The 27,902-nt window shown below is 44.7% G+C and overlaps 1 protein-coding gene across 2 annotated transcripts in view; it reads left to right on the top strand.

Moving 5' to 3' along the window:
* Window positions 1-27,902, top strand: part of LOC144510106 (disintegrin and metalloproteinase domain-containing protein 9-like) — a 142,499-nt gene that overhangs the window by 63,998 nt on the left and 50,599 nt on the right. For both annotated transcript variants that reach the window (XM_078239381.1, XM_078239382.1), the window contains exons 7-13: window positions 6,170-6,235; window positions 6,341-6,409; window positions 9,882-10,051; window positions 11,526-11,607; window positions 19,250-19,380; window positions 21,167-21,338; window positions 25,562-25,654. In XM_078239381.1, coding sequence (XP_078095507.1) covers window positions 6,170-6,235; window positions 6,341-6,409; window positions 9,882-10,051; window positions 11,526-11,607; window positions 19,250-19,380; window positions 21,167-21,338; window positions 25,562-25,654 — 783 coding nt within the window. The remainder of the gene's footprint in view (window positions 1-6,169; window positions 6,236-6,340; window positions 6,410-9,881; window positions 10,052-11,525; window positions 11,608-19,249; window positions 19,381-21,166; window positions 21,339-25,561; window positions 25,655-27,902) is intronic.

The following is a 27,902-nucleotide window of genomic DNA, read 5'->3' as shown; positions in this document are numbered from 1 at the left end:
CTGTGGACTTGCACACCCAGGTCCCTCTGCGTATCTACACCCTTTATGGTTCTGCCATTTATCGTATAGCTCCTCCCTACATTATTTCTACCAAAATGCATCACTTCGCATTTATCAGGATTGAACTCCATCTGCCATTTCTTTGCCAAAATTTCCAGCCTATCTATATCCTTCTGTAGCTTCTGACAATGCTCCTCACTATCTGCAAGTCCTGCCAATTTTGTGTCATCCGCAAACTTACTGATCACCCCAGTTACACCTTCTTCCAGATCGTTTATATAAATCACAAACAGCAGAGGTCCCAATACAGAGCCCTGCGGAACACCACTAGTCACAGGCCTCCAGCCGGAAAAAGACCCTTCCACTACCACCCTCTGTCTTCTGTGACCAAGCCAGTTCTCCATTCATCTAGCCACTTCCCCCTTTATTCCATGAGATCCAACCTTTTCCACACAATAATGAGGTGTCCCTGTCATTTTATCATCTCCAGTCCTACTTACAATTCAGAGCCTACAAGATAATTTGAGGCAAGCTGCTAACTGGTTGGAATGGAAGAATCTTGATTGCATAATACCACTGTTGATATTTTTAGATTATAATTTGTTTTGCTCTGTTGGGCGCTGTCCTTGATAAGGGACCTGGGAGTTACAAAATCTAATTATCAGGGTCCCCACTGTCAGGAGCCAAGGTTGCTTGAGCCCACCCTGCCAGCAAGGCGTAGTGGGACCAGCTCCTTCCATTTTCTTGCTGCCCTTCGCCTTGTGTGTTGGAGACAACACTTGGAAGAAAAATTGAAAAATTCCACTGGGCATATTTGTGAAGTGCTTTGAGATGCTTGCATGACAGCATTTGTACAAGAGTAACCAGACTTACTTTAGACGAATTACTGCCTGTACCAAAACACAGTAAGAAGTTTAACAACACCAGGTTAAAGTCCAACAGGTTTATTTGGTAGCAAAAGCCACAGAAGCTTTCGGAGCTCCAAGCCCCTTCTTCAGGTGAGTGGGAATTCTGTTCACAAACAGGGCATATAAAGACACAAACTCAATTTACATGAATAATGGTTGGAATGCGAATACTTACAACTAATCAAGTGAACAGAATTCCCACTCACCTGAAGAAGGGGCTTGGAGCTCCGAAAGCTTCTGTGGCTTTTGCTACCAAATAAGCCTGTTGGGCTATAACCTGGTGTTGTTAAACTTCTTACTGTGTTTACTCCAGTCCAACGCCGGCATCCCCACATCATGTGTACCAAAACACACAGTCTAATTTTGTATGAGGGAAATAAGAATTTATATGGAAACTGTGTTGGTTGTAAGGTTTATTCTGACACGCTGTCATGCAAGCATCTCAAAGCACTTCACAAATATGCCCAGTGGAATTTTTCAATTTTTCTTCCAAGTGTTGTCTCCAACACATAAGGCGAAGGGCAGCAAAAAAATGGAAGGAGCTGGTCCCACTACGCCTTGCTGGCAGGGTGGGCTCAAGCAACCTTGGCTCCTGACAGTGGGGACCCTGATTTGAAAAAAACAAATAAAAGGAACCCTCCCACCCAGTGGGCACTGGACCTCCATCCCGAACCTCCCCAAGGAAGCCCCCATCTCAGTGCACCATCCCCTAGCACTGCTGAGACAGTGCCTAGACATGACCACCTTCCCCCTGGGGGCTGTACTTCCCGGTGCGACCCTGGTGGGTTCTGTTCGCCAGGTCCCTGGTTGTCAAGACGTGTTGTGAACCCCGCCATTGTGACGTCATGCCAGAGGTGGGGGTGGGGGGGAAATCCCGACATGAGGGGATGATACAGCGGGGTGACCCACTGATGGCATGTAAATGTATGCTAATAGTGTCCCGAGCTACCATGGTGAAAACCCCATTATGTCATTGACGGAGACAATTGTAAAGGGAACACCCACCAGCGTAAAAGCCGTTTCTGGATGCCTGTCGAATTCGTGCACACTTCGGTTTTCCCGCCCGCTGAAAAACAGGGTGGAAAATCCCCCTCCTGAATTTTTCCAGTATTTTCTGTTTTTATTTCTGTTGTGGTTCAGGTCAGAAACACCACGATGTTTTATGAAGCCGGCCTGGATCATAAGTTTTGCACCTTGAATTTAGCTAGGATAAGCATGATATGGTTCACCTCAAGTATGATTCAAATAACCCACTAGGGAGCTTTTATCAAGCAGTTTTTTTAAAGAACATTGTTAACACGTATGGAAAGAAAATTCGCAATAACCTTTATCAATCACGAACAAAATCAAAACAATTACAATAATGCATAACCCTGAACAAAGATCTTTAAATGTTCCAATCAAACCAAAACCTTCCACAGACAAAATCTTTTAAACAAGTTTAACACAGCAATCTCACACTCACGTGATACTGGAATTGAATCTTTTGGATGAATTCTGCAGTTCTCTTGATAGACTCAGAACAGTTTGAAGTCAGAACAGCTTCTCAGAACCCCAGGGAGAGACTCTGGTCAAGACACCAAAAGCAGATTTTCTATTCCAGGAAGGCAAGACTTTGTTTTCAGACAAACAGCAGAATTTCCAAATAAAACAGGGAGATAGAGAAACACTTCTTTTCAGCTTGCTGTCACTTCTAAAACTAACTTTTATTTTAAAGTTAAGTTTATTTATTTGTCACAAATAAGGCTTACATTAACACCGCAATGAAGTTACTGTGAAATTCCCCTTGTTGCCACAGTCCGTCGCCTGTTCGGGTCAATGCACCCTAACCAGCATGTCTTTGGACTGTGGGAGGAAACCGGAGCACCCGGAGGAAACCCATGCAGACACGGGGAGAATGTGCAAATGCCACACAGATAGTGACCCAAGCCGGGAATCGAACCCAGGTCCCTGGTGCTGTGAGGCAGCAGCGCTAACCACTGTGCCACCGTGCCTGCAGCTCCAAACTGAAAATAAAAGCGCTCCTGTCACCTGACCTGCCAACCAGTTTTCCTCCTGACAGTGCAGGGTCATAAAAACTAATCCCAGAGTAAACATAAACAACCCCCACCTAAACCACCTGAGTAATAAAAGGACTTCTCGTAGACAGCCCAGCAACAATGACATCAGCTAAAGCTGTGAGCCACGGAGAAATGAATTTTAAAACAATCTCTTAAAGTTAGACTAATTTCAGATTCTGCAGTATTTTGCTTTTACTTTACAACTATGGTTTGCTTTGAATAGGAGTGACTCATTTTAGACACACACTACTCCTGTTTTTTTCATAGGTGAAGAGCATAGAAACAGGAGTACACCATTTTGTCTCTTGAGTCTGTTCTGCTATTCAAAGAGAACAGGACTGATTTTTGATCTAACCACACATGTCATTCCCTCCTAACCTCTTAGTGTTGTATTATCAGACAAACATACAAGTTCCCTTCACTCCGTTGCCAAGCAAACGTGCAGGATTTAAAAGCTAGATTACGTCTCCTGCTTGCACTCTCTGGTATATACACACTAATTGACCACCCTTCTCTGTTTCTGTCTGTGCGTCTCTGAACTCCTATCATAAGGCATCGTATTTCTATTTTTATTTTAACTTTACTAAACAGCTACCACCTTGACAACCCATTTCTTAAAAGCTATCAAACCTTATCAAAAATGCATGTATTCAAACAGGGCACCTGACTCCTTGGCTCCAGCTCATAAACCTTTAAATGAAGCTAAAACTAGGTTTCACCTTTTCTTAACATCCAAATACAAACTATAAATTAAACTTCAAGCTATACTCTGTTCCTAACAGCACTTTTGGTTATCAAAAATCTATCATTCTCAGTTTTAAAACTAAAATCTGGCATCAGTTGTGTTTGTGGAAGAGAATTCAAAAATTCCATCACCCTTTGCATGTGAAAGTCTTAATTTCGCTCCTGAAAGGTCTGACTCTAGTTTTTAGTTTCTGTCCCCTTGTCTTATGCTCCCAAACGAGTGGAAACAGTTCCTTTCAAGCAACCCTATCTATCCTTAATATCTTGGAAATCTCAATCGAATCATGTCTCAACCTTCTAAATTCCAGGGAACACAGCATAATTTTTTGTAGTTTAACGCCTTGAGTTCAGGTATCATTCATGAAAGAGTGTTCAATTTCTTGTGGTAGGTGCTGATTTGAGAGAGGAAAGTTAATCAGGACACTTGGACAATAGACTCTAATTTATTATGGGTAATAACTTGAGGTTAAAATATGAGCCACTAAGCTTCAATGCACAAATTTCAAGATGTTCCAAGACCTGGTAGAAAGAAGAAATATTCACATTTGTATAGTGCCATTCACGATCTCAGGATGCCCAAAGCACTTTGCAGTCTAATAATAAATTAAGTAATTCTGAAGTGTGTGATGATGAGGTACTATTTTGATATATTTTGTGTATAAGGTGCAGATGCCTTTAGAGGCAATGTTTTGTTACAAGAGTCAACTTGTCTGGGAATGTATGTAATTCAAGTGATGAGAATGCAGGATAGTTTATTTTAGGTCGGAATATGTTACATTATCGAGTTAATGGACCTTTAATTTATTTAGGTTCTCTTGGAATTTTAGATTAGTTATGCAGAGTAATGTGATTAATGAGAGGAGCTACATTTGCAGCAAACACCAGATTCATTTTCATTTTAAAATACAAGCAATTGCTGCCTGGACCAGCTGAAAGAAAGAAGTGTATCTCTCTCTCCAGAAGCTTTCTGAAAGCTCCAAGACTATTAATCTATGTCACCAGCAAGTATGCCTGTGTTTTGCTCACGAATTATAAGGAGGAATTTAAGTCTGTAAGATAAATTTTGCTTGATTAGAACTCATAGTGAAGAATTATATTGTGTCATGTTTAAGTTTTGTTCAATTGTTAAAAGTTAAGCTAATTCATTTGTTATAGTTAAACTGTGTTGTTAAATACAGTTTGTTTTGGTAAAAGCTTCCTAGTTTGTCAGTAGAATAGCGCCTGGAGTGAAACACCTATCCCCACATTAATGCCAAAATGGAAACATTGTTGGGATCCAATCTGGCTTCATAATATTCCTTGGGGTTTCTGATTTGTAACCCTAACAAATGTAGTCACTGTTTTAACATCACAACAAGTTTCAATAACCAACAGTCTGAAAATGGTTGTATAATTTGCTTTAATGATGTTAGTTGAGGGATAAATATTAGTAAGGATGCCAGTGATAACTCTATCGCTGTTCTTTCAAATAGTGCCAAGAGATCTTTGAGGTTCACCTGAGTGGGAAAACAGGGCCTTGATTTAACACGTCATCCAAAAGACAGCACCCACAACATTCCCTCAGCAGCTTCAGCTTAGAATTTGTCCTCATGTCCCTGGATAGGGAATTGAACAGACAACTTCCAGACTCCAACCACAGCCATAGCTGACACCCTGGTGCTCCCAGGGAGGAACAGAACTTATTGTGAGCATTGGTGAAGACACTTTGCACTCATTAGTGCATACGGCTGAAAAAATGGCTTAAAGTTTCTCAAGCAGCACTCCCCTGTCCATACTCCAAACATTAAGAGAAGAGTTTGTAATGAATCTAATCATATTCTCTTCACATTGCAGAAAAATGTCCAACCGTTAATGCTGAAATACTAAAAATATTTGAAATCTTGTTGGTAAATTTTTGTTTTATAACACATTTCATTGTATCTTTTGGTACACAAGTATGCTTTGTGTGGTCCACTTTATCCCAACAGAAGGTAGGTGAGATTGCTTGGAAGTTGCAATGTTCTGGCTGATCTGTGTTTTATGAAGCCTATAATGACTGGAACTGGTGATGCAGTTGACTAGCGCTGTACAGTCATGTTGTGAAGTGAGATGCTCCAGATTCACATCCACAAGTCCCACAACATAAGGTCCCGACCATCGCCAAGCCTGGAGCTGTCATCACAAAGAAGAAAAAACTGGAGCTTGAGCTCTATGCCCCATTTGAACTGCTCAAAGAGTGACGGCAGAGATCACCAGAGACAAAGGATGGAGGAAGGGGTACAGAGCAAATGGACTATCTTCAAAATTACTGTTCGTCTCATGTAAATGTGTTAAGCATTTTCTAATGTCGTTGTTGTGCTATCATAGCAGATTTGCTTTAAAATAAAGTGAGTATCTCGGGCGAAAATTTAAAGCTGGGAAAAGAGGTTATTTATTACGTCAGAAAATTTACTGATCTCTCCCTTCTATTCTTCACAGAGCAAGCGGGCCATATTGCCCCAGACTCGCTATGTTGAGCTCTTCTTGGTTGTGGATAAGCACCTGGTAAGTATCAAAACTAGTCTCTGCAACTGAAATGAAATGGAAGAATTAAAGCCATGAAGAGTTGTTGTTGCTGCTGCTACCTTTTGTTTCTGTTTTTTGCTGTAGTATGATGTCACTAAGAATGAGACTGCTGTGAGGGAACAGATGGTTCAACTTGCTAATTACCTTGATGGAGTAAGTGTGTTTTCACAATTTCTTATCATGGGGAAAATTACTGAGACCTTTCTAGACTCCTGGCTTATATCTGTCCCGTGAGCAGCTGCTTAGAGACTGCTTGTGGTCTGCCTGTGTGCGCAGACTTGGCAACAACACTGGGGAATGAAGAATAACAAAATTGGCTGTTTGCAGCTTCTGCGTGTGTAGGTCTTAAAGTGGAACAGGGTAATTCCACAAGGAATGTCTGTTATCTTTCATTATTTATAGACCAGAATCTCTCCTAACTCCCTCTGCATTTCCTTGGTGAGGAAGAGTCTCAAAATTTGGGGGTGAATTTGATCTCAATTACTATCCCATTGTATTCAGTTTTTCCACTTGAAATCATTTGTACGTGCTTTTAATTAATGCTGGTTGTTCTAAATTGTTAAGGGGCCTTGGGTTTTGAAATTGCTTATTCACGGGAATCCTTCCAAGAATTCCTTTGGGAACATTACAAACAGTGGCAGAAGGATAGAGCACACCAAAGAAGTGTGCTTGAAAAGATTATTGCACCTCCAACTGGGTTATAAACATCCCTGCAGTTGTCTGAGGAGCAGAGTACAAGAAGCTTTCAATTCTTCTCAGTAAGGTTGCAAGAGGACCTCCAAACAGATGCTGCAACTGGCATATGGCCCACCGCGGCCCACTGTCACTGCAGCCTGAATTTCCTTTCCTCTAGCTCTTGCAATACAAGATATCTGTGTACGAAGATATGAATTAGGAGCAGAAGTAGGCCATTTGGCCCCTCAAACCTGTTCTACCATTCAATAAGATCAGAGCCGATGTGATTTTAACCTCAACTCCACATTCCTGCTCAATAACCTTTCGTCCTCCCCTCTCCTGCTTACCAAGAATCTAAAAATCTATCTTCCTCTGGCTTAAAGATGTTCAAGGTCTCTGCTTCCACTGTCTTTGGAGGAAGAGAGCTCCAAAGACTCTCAACCCTCTGAGAGAAGTTTTGTTCCTTATCCCAGTCTTAACTGGGCAATCCCTTATTTTAAAACCGTGACCCCTAATTCCAGATTCTCCCACAAGAGGAAGAATCCTTTCCAAATCCAATTTTCCAAGATCCTTCAGGATTTTATATGTTTCAATCAAGCCACCTCTTACTCTTCTGAAATCCAAAGGTTACAAGCCTAGTCTTTCCAGCCTTTATTCATAAGACAACTCATTGTGGGAAAATGTGAAATTGTCCATTTTTGCCAAGACAAATAAAAAACTGGCATATTATCTGAATGGAGAGAGATTGCAAAGCTCTGAGACACAGAGTAATCTCGGTGTTCGAGTGCATGAAAGGTTAGTATGCAGGTACAACAAATAATTAGCAAAGCTAATAGAATGTTATTGTTTATTGCGAGGGGAATTGACTACAAGAGTGTGGAGGTTATCCTTCAGTTATACAAGGCATTGGTGGGACCACACCTGGAGGACTGTGAACAGTACTGGTCTCCTTAACTAAGGGAAGATGTTAACGCATTAGAAGCAGTTCGTATTTGGATTCGAATAATCCAGACATTTGGAGAATGGGGATAGGACTGTGAGGTTTGCACAGATCTCAAGGCAGGGTGCTATCGGGTTTCCTGGTGTCATCACATAGGCTGCTTTTTACAATGCTTTTGCCTTCATGCATTCCAAGGACTGATGGGGACGAGAACTTCAAATCAGGTGTGTGATGGAAAACTTTTCACTTGCCAGAATGAGTGCAGCTCCAACAAGGCTCAAGAAGCACAACACCATCCAGGACAAAGCTTGACTGGCCACCCATCCATCACCTTCCAACAGTCACGACCTCCATCACTGACACATAGTGACAGTGATGTATATCATCAACATTTGTTAGTGGAGTTACTCTTTAAGCGAAGCATCCTATCTTCACATTTATGTCAAAATAGAAAGATTGTTGGGGTCCAGTCTCACATCCTAATGTAATTTGGGGTTCTTTTCCGGGACTCTTAACAACACCATCAGATTTTCCTCTTTCTACTGGTGGGCTACAGATGTGGCAATGCTGCAACAGTGGGACGTGGAAGAGGCTACCTGGAAAATTGCGTGGGTCGACTGGTGATTCTTCTGCATCGATGCTGCCTTTGTTCCTCCCCATCACCCAATTGTCAAGCACCAACAAAACTGAGGATGGGTGACTAGGAATTATTAGTTAATGGATACCAGTGATACAGTGGTAGGACTTGCCTGAGAGATGTCATGGGCCTGACTAAGTCTTGGGAAATGGTTTAGCCCCAACATAGTGGAATACAGCAACATGCTGCAGGAAATAGAGATACCCCAAACGTGGGAGGTTCTTAGAGAACATCTAAACGTCCACAACTTGAGAAACATTCTCGGGGGGGGGGGGGGCAGATGGATCTCTGGTGGGGGGGGGGGTGGGGGGGGGGCAGATGGATCTCTGGTGGGGGGGGGGGCAGATGGATCTCTGGTGGGGGGGGGGGGCAGGAGCAGGGGGGTCCACTGCCACTCTGCGGGCGATCGGTGTGGGGGAAGCGGGGCAGGCGGGTCGCGATCGGTCTGGGTAGCAGGGGGGGGTGGATAAGGGGGAAGAGTTATGTTGTGGGGGTGGGGTGATATCTGTGTGGACGATATCTACGGCTCTACAGCCTTATCTGCTTTTTGCGGCCCGGGAACGATGTGACAGGGGAGCGTTATTCAATTTTTTTTTTCACTGCACACGCGCAGTTGAAGGCTCCGATCGGAGCTGCAGCATTTCGGGCACGATAAGCCCCGCCCACAGCACGATTCAGACCCGCGATATTTTTTTCAGGCTAAGTGCGTATGGGGGGTGCCTGAGAACAGGTTTCCAAGTCGGATCTGAATTGCGCCCAGATTCAGCACTTGGAATGAAAATGGTAAAATCGCCCCCACAGTGTTGTTTTTTAATTTGTTTCGGTGATGTAGACATCACTGCCATTTATTGCCCATCTCCAAATATTCTTGAAGATAATGGTAAATTATCTTGTGAAACCACTGCTTTTCATGTGGTAGATGTACCCCACAATGTCACCACCAATGACATTTCAAACCATTGACCCAGTGACGATGATGTCTGGTTCTCTGGCAGTTGATTGTGATTTCTTGCAAATTGAAATCCTCCTTCAGGAATGGGCCACATTTTGAAACATTTGTGCTATTTTTTTTTTTAGCCTGTCACGTTGTCCGTATAAATTGTGTTTTTTCAATTGGATAATGGTATGCTGAGGCACTTTTGGGACTTGACACGAGAAGGAGCTTGGGGACTGGGTCCCATTGCTGTGATCTGTCTTTGAGCTTTGAAAAGCTCCCACGAGAATCACAGGGAAAGAAACTTTATTGTGGAAAATATCGAATTCTTCCTTAGCTCTTGAATTCAGTGCCAGAGCCTTGATTAAACTGATCTTTTGGCCGTTTGGCAAGAAATGTATTGGAACTACAGTAACAAGCTGCACTTTTCCCTCCTCAGATGTACAAATCCATGAACATCCGTATTGTGCTGGTTGGTTTGGAAATATGGTCACGTGGAGATCAAATCATCGTTGAAGGCGGGGCAGGAGAAGTGTTGGGGCGTTTTGTCCAATGGAGAGAGAAAGAGTTATTGCCTCGTCGCAGGCATGACAGTGCACATTTAATTCTGTGAGTATTCAGTAAATCAACACAGAATTGTGAGGCAGGAAGCTTGTTTCCCTGAGGGAGGCACACTTGAGTGTTTTTAAAGATGTGGTGAAAGTTCATTGATTTCTAACCGTGACGCCATTTGTGTGTTATCCTGACCAGAATCTAACCTTGACCAATAATTAGGGAACATCCTCAGAAAGAAGGGGAAGCTATTGTGGGAGAGGTGGCAATTAAAGGCTCTGAGTCAGGAGGGACTTTTTCTAAATGCAAGTTGTTATTCATCAGCAGGAGAATTGGTTTCAGGTGGCAGAAATGTTGAAGTTCAGACGTACTTTGTTCTGCTTCCTTCGAATGCAGCTAGATTTTCTAGTTCGCTCTTTGCATTTATGTTAGAAAAATAACCCCAATCTATTTTCTCCAGTTATTTGGCTGTTTTGAATGTTGCTGGTACAGGACATTAGAATGGCTGACTTTGCGGAAAATTTGGCATCAGAAATAGGAACACAAGGAGGCCATTTGGCCCCTTCAGCCTGTTCCACCAATCAATAAGGTCACGGTTGATCTACTATACCAACTACATCTTCCCACTATACACACACCCCTTGATTTCTTGAACAGAAAGGACATCTGACCATCCATATCCATCAACAGCAGACAATCCCAAAGGTTCACAACCCTTTGAATGATGAAATTTCTCCCCAACTCAGTCCTGTATGAGAGTCCTTGATTTGATTTGATTTATTATTGTCACATGTATTAGTATACAGTGAAAAGTATTGTTTGTTACGCACTATATAGACAAAGCATACCATACGTATGCTCACCTGATGAAGGAGCAGCGTTCCAAAAGCTCGTGAATCCAAATAAACCTGTTGGACTTTAACCTGGTGTTGTGAGACTTTTTACTATATCATACATAGTGAAGGAAAGGAGAGAGTGCAGAATGTAGAGTTACTGTCATATCTAGGGTGTAGAGAAGGATCAACTTAATGCGAGGTAAGTCCATTCAAAAGTCTGTCGGCAGCAGGGAAGAAGCTGTTTTTGAGTCGGTTGGTAAGTGACCTCAGGAGTTTGTATCTTTTCCCCGATGGAAGGAGGTGGAAGAGAGAATGTCCGAGGTGCATGGGGTCCTTGATTATGCTGGCTGCTTTTCCGAGGCGGCGGTAAGTGTAGACAGAGTCAAGGAATGGGTTTGCGCGATGGACTGGGCTACATTCACGACCCTTTGTAGTTTCTTGCTGTCTTGGACAGAGCAGGAGCCATACCAAGCTGTGATACAACCAGAAAGGATGCTTTCTATGGTGTATCTCCCCCCTGGATGATGTGTGCCACCATAAATATTGTTTATGGGAAAGAATGAAGCATTGAATATAGGAAGATTTTAACCCATAAGCACCATAAACCATGCGTCTATTAGCCAGTATGGAGGAAAATACTATAAGTTTAAACAAGTGTTACTGTTTGTTCACTGTATTGCTTTCATATTTTTCAGAAAAAGGGGGTTTGGTGAGACAGCAGGAATGGCCTTTGTGAGCACCATCTGTTCAAGGAGCCACAGTGGCGGAATCAATGTGGTACGGAATTATTTCTTCTCTCTTGCTGTTTTTTTAAAGAAAAATGAACTGTGAAGCAAACTGTGGAAAGGACAGGGAATAACCACACCTCGGCCTCCTGTATAAAAGTTGGCAAATTATGTTACAGTTGTATAAAATGTTGGTTAGGACACATTTGGGATACTGTGTCCAATTCTGGTCACCACACTACCAGAAGGACATGGAGGCTTTGGAGGGAGTACAGAAAAGGTTTACCAGGATGTTGCCTGGTATGGAGGGTATTAGCTACGAGGAGAGATTGAATAAACTGGGATTGTTCTCCCTGGAAAGACGGAGGCTGAGGGGCGACCTGATAGAAGTTTATAAAATTATGAGGGGTATGGATAGGGTGAACAGTTGGAAGCTTTTTCCCAGGGCAGAAATGACAATTACAAGGGGGCACAAGTTCAAGATAAGGGGGAAAGGTTCAGTGGAGATGTGCGGGGGAAGTTTTTTACATAGAGGGTGGTGGGGGCCCGGAATGCACTGCCAAGTGAGGTGGTTGAGGCAGATACGTTAGTGACATTTAAGACTTATCTGGATAGACACATGACCAGGTGGGGTATAGAGGGATACAGGCGGTTGGTCTAGATAGGACAATGTGATCGGCACAGGCTTGGGGGGGCTGAACAGCCTGCTCCTGTGTTGTGCTGTTCTTTGTTCTCTGAAACTGCGTTCTGGCAAAACTGTTTTCTGCCCATTTCTCAATAGTTTAGTCTCTGTTGTATTCTATCCTTAGGAACAACTGAGTTTGGGAATTCTGTGAGGTGAACTGTAGATGTAGACTCCTAGAATTTGTGAATACCAAGCACGCTGTCAGCTCTTGGTTGCAAACCTCTTGCCCAATGATAGTGTTTATTTCCTTGTGGAATTTTGTGACAATGTCCCATTTAAGAAAGCAAATCTGCTTTTTTTATACAATTAAGCAAAATCATGTGTGTTACTTTTATTCAAAATTGTTAGTATAATGTACAATGTGCTGAAATCTCTTGCTCCAGGAAGGGAAAAAAAAGCAAGGTCTCAAACAGTATGGTGCTCATCTTCAAGTCCCACACTTGCCTTCATGTTTGCAGTTCTTTGAGTCTTAAATGTATTCTGGAAATTATCCGTTTTCTTAGAGAGGAATGAAAGGAACTTAAGGCACTCTGCTCAAAGTTGCTCAGCTGATCTTTCAGAGAATCTACTTTAATTTATATTAGAATTCCAGGGATGAATTTTCCCAAAAATTGCCTAAGGGCGGAATTATCCTGTTTTCACTCTTCAGTGCTCCTGCGGGCATGGAAACGGGAGTTATTTTCACTGTTGCTGGCTGGCAGCGCTCAATGGAAGCCATCAACCCACCTCTCCACGTGGAACACGTGGATCTCTGACTCCTGTGGAGGGTGATTCGTTGGGAGTTGGGGATCACCTCCAGGTTTAACTAGCGGGAGAAGCAGATAGGTGCTTCCCTACTCACTACACATTCACTTCAGCAATGAAGATGGCAGGAAGAAGGACAGCCCCAAGGTTTCTCTATTTTGATGTGGACCGGATGCTGCACGCTGTTGAGGGAAGGAGGGCCACCCTGTTCCCTGGGGCAGGCAGGAGACTTCCAGCCTGTGTTGTAGCAGCAACAGCATGACGAGGAACAATGCTATTCAATGCCAGAAAAAGCTGAACGACCTCCTTTAAGCTGCAAGAGTCAGTACCCACCGGTCTTCCCATGGCATCATACCCGTGTCCCACCTCTGCCATCTAACAATCAACATTTCCAACCTTCTAGTTCTGGCTACCAGCATCCCCTTCAGGACCCCCCACTGTTCCTCCCCTACACCCACACCAGAATCCTTCTCAGGCTTGCCCCATGTCCGACACAATGGCTCCGATGTCAAGCCCCCATTCCCACCTGGCCACCATCTTAAAATGTCCACTTTCTGACCGCCACAACGAGACCTCGTAACAGGAGAGAATAAGGCATGATGGGCAGGGGCATACCAGAGCTGCACTGTTCTATAATGCTCTCGGTGGCAGAATGGGCCTCGTTGTCATGGTTCTCTGCCTGTGCTTTAAGGGCGACGTGGGTGTCATCGATTGCCCCCTGAACCTGGGGCATCCTGACGATGGCACGGAGTTCTGTAGTCCGGGCATCCTGGTTGACCTGGTCCAGGCTGAATGAGATGTATTCCACTGCCCGGGCATTCAAGGCATCCATGACCTGGCGGATGTACCTGTGCACAGATGATTGAGAGATCCCGCAAAGATCCCTGCTTGAGCCCTGGAAAGATCCATTGGCTAAAATGTTCAGGGCAACCATGAATTTTACAGCCACTGGGAGCGGATGTCCTCCTCCTCCTCACCCTCCTTTCAGTGCCAGGTGTGCTAGAACCTGGCACAAGTGTCGCACTGTCTCCATTTGAAGAAGTAGTCTTCTGCAGCCCATGTTTTCCGACAGCTCCTCAAAAGACCAGCGCCTCCTGTAGACCTGCGGTCTTCAGTATTGCTGTCTTCTTTCCCCTTTCTTGGCGTGATGGGTGGCTGGCACCTGAGCCTCTGCGGCAGCCCCCATGATCTTCCAGCTCCGGCTCCTGTGGTGCAGTGTCATGCCTGGTCTGGCCCTAGCACTCCTGCCACCTCCTGCGAGCCTCGGTGCCAGCAAGCAACAATAAAGTGATTTGGCCTGGCTCCAAACCAAAATTCAACTTCTATTTGTGAGGACGTGGAAAAGAGAGAGAGAGAGACATAGAGTCAGCAATGTTATCCATCTTTTTTGCTCCCTCATCCCGATCTGGTGCTGACCAACCCTGAGCATTATCCCCAGTGAGCCACGCCAGCGAGCTTGCACAGTGAGGCCAATGCCCCATGCCTCCTCTTCTTGCTTCATGGCCTTATGTCCTCCTCATTCCTCCTGTCACAACACTTACGGAATGCTTCATGATCCGGTCAAAGTGATGAACACTTGGTGGCCTCACACCTGTCTGCTTCATGGTCACCTCTGTGACTAACTCTCGCCCTGACGCTTGACTTGGTGTTTCTCCCTGGGGGGAATTACAGTGTCCTCAAAGTTGAGGGACAGGTGCCAGGAAGATGAGAGAGAGGATGGATGAGAGAGGGCACGTCTTAGTCTCACAGGTGAGTTTTGGCACCTGGTGAATCCTCTTGGGTGAGGATCACTCCATCTTCTCTGAGACAGTTTGGTCGACTGCAAGGAAGTGCTAGTCAACTGTATGACCTGGAAATTAATGTTCCATCTGTCCTCTGTCCTCCACCCCCCCAACCGACCCAAAACCCCTGCCCCTTCCAGGAAGACACTACAGCCCTGCATCCTTCAGGGAGCTGACGGACACCCCTTGGTTTCAAATGCATGCCTAAGTTCTCTCAATTCCTCCATTTCGCATGGGGGCTCAACATTGGGTGTTAGCGAAAATTAGTGTCCCTTCCTCAGCATCTCCTGAGGAGTAAGCGGGGGCCTTGATGAGGTGCCCTTGCGGACTCCTGTATAGCTGAATGTGTGGACTAGGTGTTTCATGCTGTGCAGCTAAGCGTCTCCCCTTGAAGGTGGTGCCACAGATTGAAGGATCCCTTCAGTCATGGATGTGAACCTATCTGGAAGCTCAGCTGCACTGAGTGACACAGTCATTGGTTCCAATGTGAGTTTTGTTTGAAAGCTTGGCTGAGATCCAACACGATTCCAATAGTGTTTATGTTATTCAGTGGGATAAGGATGCGCCCAGAGGGAGCAACTGCGAAGCAGGGCCAGAGAGCATCATCTTTCATGGGACACCCTCTGCAATGAGGCTTTTATGTAATATTGGCTACCTGATCTCTGTGTGCACTAACCTTGTCGATTCCTCTCCCTCACCTGGTGTGGGATAGTCAATAAGGGGAGTCCCATGAGGTGTTCCAATTGTCTGCCCTCATGTCAGGTTTCAAGGTAAAGAGGCCCTGGGTCACTGACATTTGCTGTCAGTTAAGAACATAAGAACATAAGAAATAGGAGCAGGAGTAGGCCATCTAGCCCCTCGAGCCTGCCCCGCCATTCAATAAGATCATGGCTGATCTGACGTGGATCAGTACCACTTACCCACCTGATCCCCATAACCCTTAATTCCCTTACCGATCAGGAATCCATCCATCCGCGCTTTAAACATATTCAGCGAGATAGCCTCCACCACCTCAGAATTCCAGAGATTCACCACCCTCTGGGAGAAGAAGTTCCTCCTCAACTCTGTCTTAAACCGACCCCCCTTTATTTTGAGGCTGTGTCCTCTAGTTTTAACTTCCTTACTAAGTGGAAAGAATCTCTCCGCCTCCACCCTATCCAGCCCCTGCATTATCTTATAAGTCTCCGTAAGATCCCCCCTCATCCTTCTAAACTCCAACGAGTACAAACCCAATCTCCTCAGCCTCTCCTCATAATCCAAACCCCTCATCTCCGGTATCTACCTGGTGAACCTTCTCTGCATTCCCTCCAATGCCAATATATCCTTCCTCATATAAGGGAACCAATACTGCACACAGTATTCCAGCTGCGGCCTCACCAATGCCCTGTACAGGTGCATCAAGACATCCCTGCTTTTATATTCTATCCCCCTCGCGATATAGGCCAACATCCCATTTGCCTTCTTGATCACCTGTTGTACCTGCAGACTGGGCTTTTGCGTCTCATGCACAAGGACCCCCAGGTCCCTTTGCACGGTAGCATGTTTTAATTTGTTTCCATTGAGAAGTAATCCCATTTGTTATTATTTCCTCCAAAGTGTATAACCTCGCATTTATCAACGTTAAGGGAGGACTTGTCTGAGTTCAGGGTTTCACCATCAGGCCAAGGCTAGGGCAGTGAGTGGATAACTGGTACAAGTATACTGGGGTTTAGGTGGCCTTGGCGCAGAGGTTTATATCGAGCGTAAAGTCCAAAGCTTATAGAGGACACAAAGAGAATTATAGTTAGAACACAGGTGCCTGAGATTAGCATGTATGGGGTTACCTGCAACACCTCTGAAACTCCATGCAAACGGTCTGCCAAGACTTCCTCTTCCTGAGGTCACCCCCTTCCCTCCAACTCCAACCCCGCTTGCCCCAGCTGAGACTCAAACCCCTCTCAGCAAAGCAAAGAAGTTTTAAAATGTTCACTTAACTCCTTGCTCCCCCTCAGATGCCAGGTACCGGCCTGTGAAAAGGCAGTGCCAAATTGCACCCACGGGACCTCCGGCAGAGAGAGCGGGTGCATGACGGGAGGCTGCTGACTGGGCTGTCCAGCCCACCAATTACATAGAAATGAGAGGTTTTGAATAACGATCGGATTACTTCCCGCTCTGGCCGACGCTCCATTCAGCAGGGATTCCCACAGGCCGCCTGGGGATGCTGGAGAATTCTGCCCTGTGTATCAGTTCAGGCGAGAAAACCAGTGCGATTCATGCCGGCATATCCGATCTTCCTGCATTTAGTCATTTTTTTTGAGGGTGTGGTGAGTTTTGCAGAGCTTTGGAGAGGACCCTTTTTAAAGGGCACCTTGACCTCAAAGTGAAATTGAAACCCTAACTCCACGGACATTGATGGCATGTACCCCACCCAAAACATAGATCACTGGCATTGGAGCCCTCCCAATGGGCCCTCTTCATGCCCCGCCCTCTTCATGCCCATTGCTGTCTGGGAGTGCTAACCTTGCACTGCCACCTTGGCACTGTCAGGGTGCCAGAGGCAGTGCCCACGTCCACAACCCCCCCTGAGGCATCATTGGCCTCCGAACCCCCAGCGTGGCCATCACGATTGGTGTCCGTTTTTGGACACCAGTACTGATTCATGCTGGGTTCCCGTTGCGCCCAAGGGAAGGAGAATTCTGGGAGAAGGGGGGAATCCGGCTTTAAACTAACGAAGCATATTTAACTGAATGTTTACATATGCTAATCTGGTTGAGGGCGGGGACTGAGTACGTTGGGGTGCAGGCGCAAGGAGAATCTCAAAGGGAGTTCTCATCTGCACTAAATGTGCTAGGCCCCTCTCCTGTGATTCTCCGACCCCGTGCGGACTCAGTGCAATCAGTGTATGAGTATATGGGACCGGAGACTCATTCCCCCCCCCCATTTCTCTTCACTCCTATCCTCTGTTTGATTTTCACCTGCTTTAGACAGAAGAATGCCGTGATTAAGATTACAGTTCCCTGAAGCCACGGGCTACCTTGAATCTGCTCCCTGAGAACAGAGCGTTGGATAAACTCTGCCCTTTTTTAAAAAGGACAGTTGCTGATCTTTGTTGTTCAATCGCTAGCCCTCTGGATAGACAATGACACAATTCTTCTCCAGCTCCACTCTCTTGCAAGGAGCCTGCCATAATCACAGTGAGATGACCACAACCAAAACCTGAAAATTCTTAAGAACGAGTGTTTTATTTTTAAAAAATCCTCATAATATTATGTTTGTTTATTTCTTCTCACAATGTGCGCAGTGCAGGTAAGGAAGGCTCAAAGGATTTTTCAACCCAAGCTTGTGGGTTGATTCGAACCACAGCAGTCAGTGTGGCAATGCTACTCCCAAAGTGCTGTTGAGTAGGAAAGGCTCGGGGTTTAGCAACATGTTGAAGTCAGGGTGGTGTGAGACTTGGAGAAAATTTTGAAGGTGCTCATATTCCCATAGCACTACCTTCTGAGTAGTGGAGATTGTGGGTGAGGAGATGTTGTTGAATTAAGACTGACCAGTTGCTTCAGTCTGTGGAGGGCACTCTGCCGCCACAATGTGTTGGTGGTTGAGGATATTGGTTTGGTGGTTTGACTAGTTTGTTATGAATATTTGAGGTTAACATAGTAACTAGAAGCAGGAGGAGGCCATTCGGCCCTGGCCTCAACTATTTCTATGTTAGTGAATTCTACACATTCACCACCCTCCGGGTGAAGAAATTTCTCCTCACCTCGGTTCTAAAAGGTTTAACTCTTACCCTCAAACTATGACCCCTAGTTCTGGACTCCCCCACCATTGGGAACATTCTTTCTGAATCTACCCTGTTAGAGTTTTATAAGTTTCCATGAGATCCCCTCTCACTCTTCTAAATGAGTGCAATCCTAACCGACTTAGTCTCTCTTCATATGACGGACCTGCCATCCCAGGAATCAGCCTGGTAAACCTTCGCTGTACTCCCTCTATAACAAGGACATCCTTCCTCAGATAAGGACACCAAAACTGCACTCAATACTCCAGGTGTGGCCTCACCAACGCCCGATACAGTTGCAGCAAATTATTCCTATCCCTATCCCTATACTCAAATCCTCTGGCTCTGAAGACCAACATATCATTTGCCGCCTTTACTGCATACTGTACCTGCGTGCTTAATTTCAGCGACTAATGCACAAGGACACTAAGGTCTCGTTGAGTATCCACCTCTCTCAATTTACACCCATTCAAGTAATAATCTGTCTTCCTATTATTGCTACCCAAGTGGATAACCTCACATTTATTTGGGTTGAGGAATTAGTTTCTTTCAATATTCTCTTGTGATCATCTCCTTGGTTTATTAAATATCTTTAAGTATTCTGAAGCTATATATTTTGTTTGAAGTGTGGAGAATGGTTAGTGGGGAGGGTGGGGTGGGAACATCCATGCTTCTGAAGTGCTTGGTCTTAATTTTCATGATTTTGAATTTTTGGTTTATTTTCTAGTATTCGCAAAACATTCTCTATTTTGCATCCATCGTTGCTCATGAGCTGGGCCATAACTTAGGAATGAACCATGATAATGACCGGAAATGCAATTGTGAAGCAAAGGCTTGCATAATGAACGCTGGAGCCACGTAAGTACTTGACTCAAAAGCCCCTCCTGTATGAACCATGCCTTCTGTGTTGGTGACTGTTATAATCCTGGTCAGAAACTCCAAGGTGTTTTATGAAGTCCGCCCGGATCGTAAGATTTGCACTTCTAAAGGCTAAACCTCTATTCTTGCCGCAATTTACCCTGCCATTTATAGATCCTCAGCAAGTTTCACACCTATTTATCAAGGAAGGTGTAGGGGTTTTTTCAGAGGCCATGAATGAAGCTGAACTTTAGCTAATACAAAGACTCGCGACACAGAATCCTGGTGAAAGAAAGTTCTTTATTGACCAATGCATGCCAGGAGAGAAGGGTTGTGCAGTCCAACTCTTTTCTCTGAAGATACACCACACAGCGGCAATTCTATTATACAACTTTCAAAAGAGATTTTACCCGCCTTCTGGCTCATCATGAGCCAATCGTCTTTCGAACAGTTCAATCATTATTAGTAAATACCTTGGCCAATTACAGATATTTTCTGACAGCAGGGAAAAAATAAGTTCTAACGGTTTCTGCCTGACATCCCCACGGCCACCTGTTCTGGACTCTTATCTGGCCTATTCATTAAGCTGTCTGATTCAAATGACCCACTAGGGAGCTTTTATCAAACAAGTTTATTTAAAAATACAGTTAACACGTAGAATGAAAATTAGCATTAGCTTTTATCAATTACAAACAAGAAAAAAAAACAACCATTATACTGTATAAACCTTAACAGCTAAATACTGTTCCAATACAACAAACCCTCCTTATAAACATAGCCCTGCCATAGGTTTAACACAGAAAACACGGATGCTCACATGATGCTGTTGAATTCTGCAGCTTTCTTGACACACGCACACAGACAAGCTTGAAGTCAGAACTGCTTCCCAAAACACCAGGTAGAGAGAGACAGAACACTGCATCCAACTTGAAGTAACACCCCTTCTAACTAAAACAGTAGCCAGCACAAATCCCCAAACCAGCCTGCAGCTTGAAAACCAAGACAGCCCCCGACTCTGAACCAAACTGAAAGGAAAAGAACTCCTTTCACATGATCTATCCATCATTCTTCCTCCAACAATTCAGGGCCAGAAAATGCATCAAACCCAGAGTAAGAAATAAACAAAACCCCGTTTAAACCATTTAAGCAGCAGCACGAGAAAGACAGAGGCTGAGGGGAGACCTGAATGAGGTCTACAAAATTATGAGAGGCATATTCAGGGTGGATAGTTGGAGGCTTTTTCCCTGGGTGCAAGTGTCAATTACAAGGGGGCACAGGTTCAAGATGAGAGGGGAAGGTTTAAGGGAGATGTGCAGAGGAAGTTTTTCATGCAGCGAGTTGTGGGTGCCTGGAACATGCCGCCAGAGGAGGTGGTGGAAGCAGGCACATTAGCATCATATTTAAGAGGCATGTGGATGGGTACATGAATAGGGAGGGAATAGAGGGACACGGTCTGAGGAAGGGCAGAAGGTTTTCTGTTTGGTTAGGGTATCATGGTCGGCACAGGCATGGAGGGCTGAAGGGCCTGTCCCTATGCTGTACTTTTCTTTGTTCTTTATTAATAAAAGATTTCTAAGCAGATAGCTTGGAGCCTGCTTATAACTGCAGAGAACATGATTAAAAATATCTTTCTTAAAGGTACAGTAGCGTCACAGTGACATCACTTGCCTAGTAGGTGCACTGCACTTCTGTTGGGTTGATGCGCTGTAAGCTGACTTTGAGATGATGATCTAATTTTTTGTTTGGCTTATAACGACTGATTTCTGGATTTCTAATTCTGTCACAGAGGTGCCACAAACTTCAGCAGTTGCAGTGCTGACGACTTTGAAAATATGATCTTAAATCGAGGGGGTTCTTGCCTGTTGAACATTCCAACACCCGAGGAAGAATATAGTCCCCCCTACTGTGGCAACAAACTGGTGGACATTGGAGAGGAATGTGACTGTGGGTCACCGAAGGTCAGTTGTAAATTTACCCCGTTCATTCCTGTTATGCTCAAGTTGTTCCTGATCGATCGATTGTGAATATGTTGATGAATTGATACTGGCCCCAACAATATTTCTGCAATGGTTCCCCATGTTCTTTCACTCTTGACCTGGAGGTGATTATACAGTAAATATACAGTAAACGGCAGAACCCTTCGGAGTATTGATAGGCAAAGGGATCTGGGTGTACAGGTACATAGGTCACTGAAAGTGGCAATGCAGCTGGAGAAGGTAGTCAAGAAGGTATACGGCATGCTTGCCTTCATCGGCCGGGGCATTGAGTTTAAAAATTGGCAAGTCATGTTGCAGCTTTATAGAACCTTAGTTAGGCCGCACTTGGAATATAGTGTTCAATTCTGGTTGCCACGCTACCAGAAGGATGTGGAGGCTTTGGAGAGGGTACAGAAAAGATTTACCAGGATGTTGCCTGGTATGGAGGGCATTAGCTATGAGGAGAGGTTGGAGAAAGTTGGTTTGTTCTCACTGGAGCGATGGAGGTTGAGGGGAGACCTGATAGAAGCCTACAAGATTATGAGAGGCATGGACAGAGTGGATAGTCAGAAGCTTTTTCCCAGGGTGGAAGAGTCAATGACTAGGGGGCACAGGTTTAAGGTGCGAGGGGCAAGGTTTAAAGGAGATGTACGAGGCAGATTTTTTACACTGAGAGTAGTGGGTGCCTGGAACGCGTTGCCGAGGGAGGTAGTGGAAGCGGATATGGTAGTGGCTTTTGACAAATACATGAATAGGATGGGAATAGAGGGATATGGTTCCCGGAAGGATGGGGGTTTTAGTTAAGTCGGGTAGCATGGTCAGTGCAGGCTTGGAGGGCCGAAGGGCCTGTTCCTGTGCTGTAATTTTCTTTGTTCCTTCTGATGGACTCCTGGTTGCGATGTGGTGTCCTCGGCAGCTCTCCGCTGTTTCAAGCAAGTCACTATTGCTTTCGTGTGTGTCCCCAAGACTGGCTCTGTATTTGTACATTGGTGCTTCAGACCAGTTGCTCAGTTGTACAACATGAGGGACACAGCCGTCATTATTTGTCAATTAAGAATAACTAGCAGACCTGTGATAGAATCTGCGATTATTGTTCTATGTATATTCCAGAGCTGCAGGTGGGGAATTTCCAATTGTCACCTGAAATAATGTGCAATCTGAAATAGTCAGCATCATACCATGGATGTAAGACCACAGGAATGAAGAGTAACTTGAGATACTGGAGCTATCTCCAGTAGAGCAAAGAAGACCAAGAGAATTAATGAGGCTTTTAAAGTTAACGAATTTGATGGGCTGAATAGGGATACCCGAGTGGAACTTTATGGTGGGGTGGTAACTAATTTAAAATCATCATTGAGAGTGAGAACAGAGGTTAAAAGAAGTATCTCAGATTCTTGATGCTGGGAATGCTTTGCCGCCAGCTGAAAATGTTGCTTCATTCTTGTAAGGGAAGAGGGGAAAAATCTTGGAGCTGAACTGCAGAGTGTTCCGAAGACAGGTGGGCACTGGGATTTGTTTTGCATTCCTGTAGAAAAGTGCCAGAACAGACAGGGAGACCCGGCCACTTTGCATTCTTTTTGCGCAATGTTAACTTGGTTGTTTTTCAGCTGGAGAATGAGTTAAATCATGAGGAAGTTTTGATTTTGAGTGCATATTTTTATAGAAGTGGGTGGACATGTATAATGAACTGGCCCTGATCGAACCAGATGATGTCTGGCAACCTTGCTTTCATTGGTGTCCTGCTATACTGTGTCGCCTGTGTCTCTGAGTTCACCGTGCCGCCCCACTGCACGGTGGCGCAGTGGATCGGCAGGGTGGCACAATGGGGCAGCACGGTGGCGCAGTGGGTCGGCACGGTGGCACAATGGGGCAGCACGGTGGCGCAGTGGTTAGCATTGCTGCCTCACAGCGCCTGGGACCCGGGTTCGATTCCAGCCTTGGATCACTGTCTGTGTGGAGTCTGCACTTTTCTCCCCGTGTCTGCGTGGGTTTCCTCCGGGTGCTATCCAAAAGATGTGCGGGTTAGGTGAATTGGCCGTGCTAAATTGACCCTAGTGTCGGGGGATTAGTGGGGTAAATGTGTGGGGTTGCGGTAATAGGGCCTGGGTGGGATTGTGGTCGGTGCAGTCTCGATGGGCTGAATGGCCTCCTTCTGAACTGTAGGATTCAATGGTTCTTGATTGCCATTGTGCCATCTGGTGGCAGCAACGTCGTGTCAGGATTTGTCAAGAATGTTTTTTCTGCCTGCTAACTTTTTCCGTTTAATTGTATTGCTTTTCCGACTCCTTTTAGAAACATAGAAACAGAGAAAAACTACAGCACAAACAGGCCCTTCGGCCCACAAGTTGTGCCGAACACATCCCTACCTTCTAGACCTACCTATAACCCTCCATCCTATTACGTTCCATGTACTCATCCAGGAGTCTCTTAAAAGACCCTATTGAGTTTGCCTCCACCACCACTGACGGCAGCCGATTCCACTCGCCCACCACCCTCTGTGTGAAAAACTTCCCCCTAACATTTCCCCTGTACCTACCCCCCAGCACCTTAAACCTGTGTCCTCTCGTAGCAGATATTTCCACCCTGGGAAAAAGCCTCTGAGAGTCCACCCGATCTATGCCTCTCAACATCTTATATACCTCTTTTAGGTCTCCTCTCATCCTTCGTCTCTCCAAGGAGAAAAGACCGAGCTCCCTCAGCCTATCCTCATAAGGCATGCCACTCAATCCAGACAACATCCTTGTATATCTCCTCTGCACCCTTTCAATCTTTTCCACATCCTTCCTATAGTGAGGCGACCAGAACTGAGCACAGTACTCCAAGTGGGGTCTGACGAGGGTCTTATACAGCTGCATCATTATCCCCGGACTCCTAAACTCAATCCCTCGATTGATAAAGGCCAGCACACCATACGTCTTCTTAACCACCTCCTCCACCTGCGGGGCCGATTTCAGAGTCCTATGGACCCGGACCCCAAGGTCCTTCTGATCCTCTACCGTACTAAGAGTCTTTCCCTTTATATTGTACTCCTTCATCCCATTTGTCCTACCAAAATGGACCACGGCGCATTTATCTGGGTTGAAGTCCATCTGCCACTTGTCCGCCCAGTCTTGCATCCTATCCATGTCCCTCTGTAACTTCTGACCTCCCTCCAGACTATCCACAACCCCATTTAACATTTCTGACAGTATTGTGGGGTATTCTAATCCACAAATATTGCAGGTCATTGCAGCTTTTGGTGCTCACTGAGCATTCGGGAACACCCTTTTCCTGTCTTGTGCTTTCACTTTTCCTCGATCGATCCGAGACTGGCAACGTGACCCCTGGTGGTGCTAAAGAGTTTTAACATGAATATTAGTCGGGACTTGAGTCACCAGTGATCCTATACTGTAGTTATGGAACTGCGTTTATCAGATGATATTTTGGAAAAGATAAATGAAAATACTCCCTCAAAGTTATACAAGCACAACATCCGATAATCCCCAGGTTGAAGCTTGTGCTTGCAAAGGAATGGGTTGGGGAATAGGTGCTGCAGCACTAAATCACAATTATCCATCAATGAGAAAAGCCCACACACACGAGTCAGTTTTCACCCTGTGGCATCGATCTGCTTATATGGCATGCCACACAGTGGCAGGATGGGGTATTGCACCTAACATTCTCCACCGACTGAATTCTGGCCCAACTGAATTGGGGCACCTCTTGCTAAGTCCAGAATTGGAATAGGTGGGATTGCAGTCTTTTTAAAAGGTTGTTTGTGCCGCTTTAAATTCACAAGTTGCATCTGGTGTCTGTTTCTAAACATGATGTGGAGTGGCCGGCGTTGGACGAGGGTGGGCGCAGTAAGCCATCTCACAACACCAGGTTAAAGTCCAACAGGTTTATTTGGTAGCACGAGCTTTCGGAGCGCCGCTCCTTCATCAGGTGAGTCACCTGAGGGAAGGGGCAACGCTCCGAAAGCTCGTGTTACCAAATAAACCTGTTGGACTTCAACCTGGTGTTGTGAGACTACTGACTATTTCTAAACAGGTAGTCTTTGAATGTGCTTATGACACGCTTTAGAATTACACTGGGTGAGGAGGAGTTGATGATTTTGGCTTTTCGGTTGGGTGTGAGATGAGTGAAAGGAAGATAAAACTGTTGGCAATTTTGTGTTTTCATTTAATCTTGTTGCACGTGATGTGCTTTCTTTACATATATTTTAGGAATGTGAAAATGATCCCTGTTGCGAGGCCTCCACCTGTAAACTCAAGTATGGAGCACAATGTGCGTTTGGGGTTTGCTGCAAAAAATGTAAGGTAAGTGAGAGCGAACACAATGAGGCAGCCTTATCATGTGTAAATTTAAATTCATTGGATTCTATTTTTTTTACACCAATTATTTCAAAAGATTAAAAGTTATTGTCGGGGACCAGTTCAGAAACTCTATAAGGTTTAACTCTATAAAGTTGGCTCTAACTCTATGAAGTCAGACCAGACCCAAACTTTTTGATTTTGGCATTAATGTAAGGTGTTTCACTCCGTGTGTGATTCTAATGACCCACTCGGAAGCTTTCATTAGACGGTTAAAGTGTAACAAAAAGAAGTAGCATAACTTTTACCAGTTGAGATACTTAAACATGACAAGGTACCATTTGTAACTGTTAGTTATTGCTATTAGTTCCAATTTAAGCAATAGCCTCCTAGATGTAAACTCCTCTTCAGAATCAGTTAATAAGACTTACTAAGACCGAGGCTTCAGTGAATTCCCAGTTCACCAGCCTTTTAAACCCTCCGGATAGAGAAACAGAGACACACCCATCTTCTGACAGCAGCATCCAGAGGAATTACCTGTCTTCACACAGCAGAATTCCAGTGAAAGAGAGAGGAAGAAAAGGCCTCTAGCCCTTTTGCAGATCTCTGAAGGGAGATACCTATTTTCAAGCAGGTCCCCAGACTTCAATTTCATAAAGAGAGAAAATGAGAGGAAAAAAGCTACTGCTCTTTCAAATTCAAACAGCAACTGCCTGCATTTTTCTCGCTGCAAGTCCAGCTCAACCCACATGACACGCACATGTCAATCAACCTAATCAAACCCTCCTCTGAAACCACAGGAGACAACTCCAAGAACAACAAAAATGCATTTGCACAGATTAAAACAACACTCCAATAATTAGGATCAATTATCCGTTTTCATGCTCAGCAGGGTGAGCTGCCCGTTATAGACAATTCGCCGTCGTTTAACTGCTTTATAAACGCACCCTTCACCAGAAACATGATCCAAAATACATTTCTGAAAAGCACAGTAGCGTCACAGTATGTTTACTGTCAAGAGTGCATCAGTACTGCGTGCAGAACCAATACGGTACAAGCATAATAATTTGCCATTCGATATACTGCAAATGCAAATAGAGTGAATTGGTGGAGCAAGGGCGTGCTGGAAATGATGGTCCCATTTCCTGTGAAACTGAAGGTCCGACATGATCAGCTGCAGCCAAACTGTTCAGGAGCAACAAACGAAGAACAGAATGGTTTCAATACAGCGAATAAGGAGAAACTGGTTTCTGTGACAGGCGGATCAGTAACCCGAGGACACCAGCTTTAAGGTGATTAGGAAAAGAAGCAGTATTATTTTTAGACTGGCAGTTATAATTTGGAATATTGCAGATTTGATAACCAGATGCAAAAGAGAATTGATTAAATACTCGAAGGAAACAAATGACAGAGTTTAAGGGAAAGAGCAGAGGATTGGGATTACTGTAATTGAGTCAATCTCCAAGGAACTGGCACAGGCATGGAGGGCTCAGTGGTCTTCTTTAGTGCTGTAAACGTCCTACATTCTCTGAACAGGAAGACTTGAATAGATATAGTGGCTCATCCCAAAATGCTTCAATCTTCTAACAACACACAAGTTATTCAGGCATATTTTGTGCACAGTAATTTTCCATGAATTAATGGTGTTTGTTGAAGAATGGACTCGATATTCTTCCTGAAGTAGAGCTTTAACGTCTGCACGAACATCACTGATGAAGAATGGCATCTCTGACAATGCAGCACGCCATATTTTCGTATTGGATTACCATTTTAAAAAATGCGCTCAAATCCAAAACCAGGCTGAAACTTTAAATTTCTGACTTGCTGTCTCTGGACGTAGCTGAGACTGGATAAACCTGAAGGCTGACTTGTGTTTGTGAGCTGGAGATAAATGATTCATAGAAGGCACACATTTGGTGGTAGAGAAACACATGGGTTATTCATTTGGACAGGTGCAACGCAGATCATTGGAGACCAAATTTCAGTTCCCACTGTGGAAAGACAGTGGAAGTCAAAATGTCAAGAGAGGATTGGGAAAGATCATGAAGTAACGATTGAAGAGAATAATCTGGAGAGTGAGGGCAATAAGCAGAACAGGGAGGGTGAGTGCTGAAAGTAGATCAAGGGCAAAATGCAACCCTGATAATGAAGTTGAAGAGATACAAGGAGATTCCCTGTGTACATGAGTCAGGAAAGGGATCACACGACTAGAAATATCAGCAATCTCTATTTTAGTGCTTGTACATAGAAGGCA

The sequence above is a fragment of the Mustelus asterias genome, chromosome 22 (assembly GCF_964213995.1).
Source record: "Mustelus asterias chromosome 22, sMusAst1.hap1.1, whole genome shotgun sequence".
NCBI lineage: Eukaryota > Metazoa > Chordata > Chondrichthyes > Carcharhiniformes > Triakidae > Mustelus > Mustelus asterias.
This window is presented reverse-complemented; position numbering and strand designations above follow the sequence as displayed.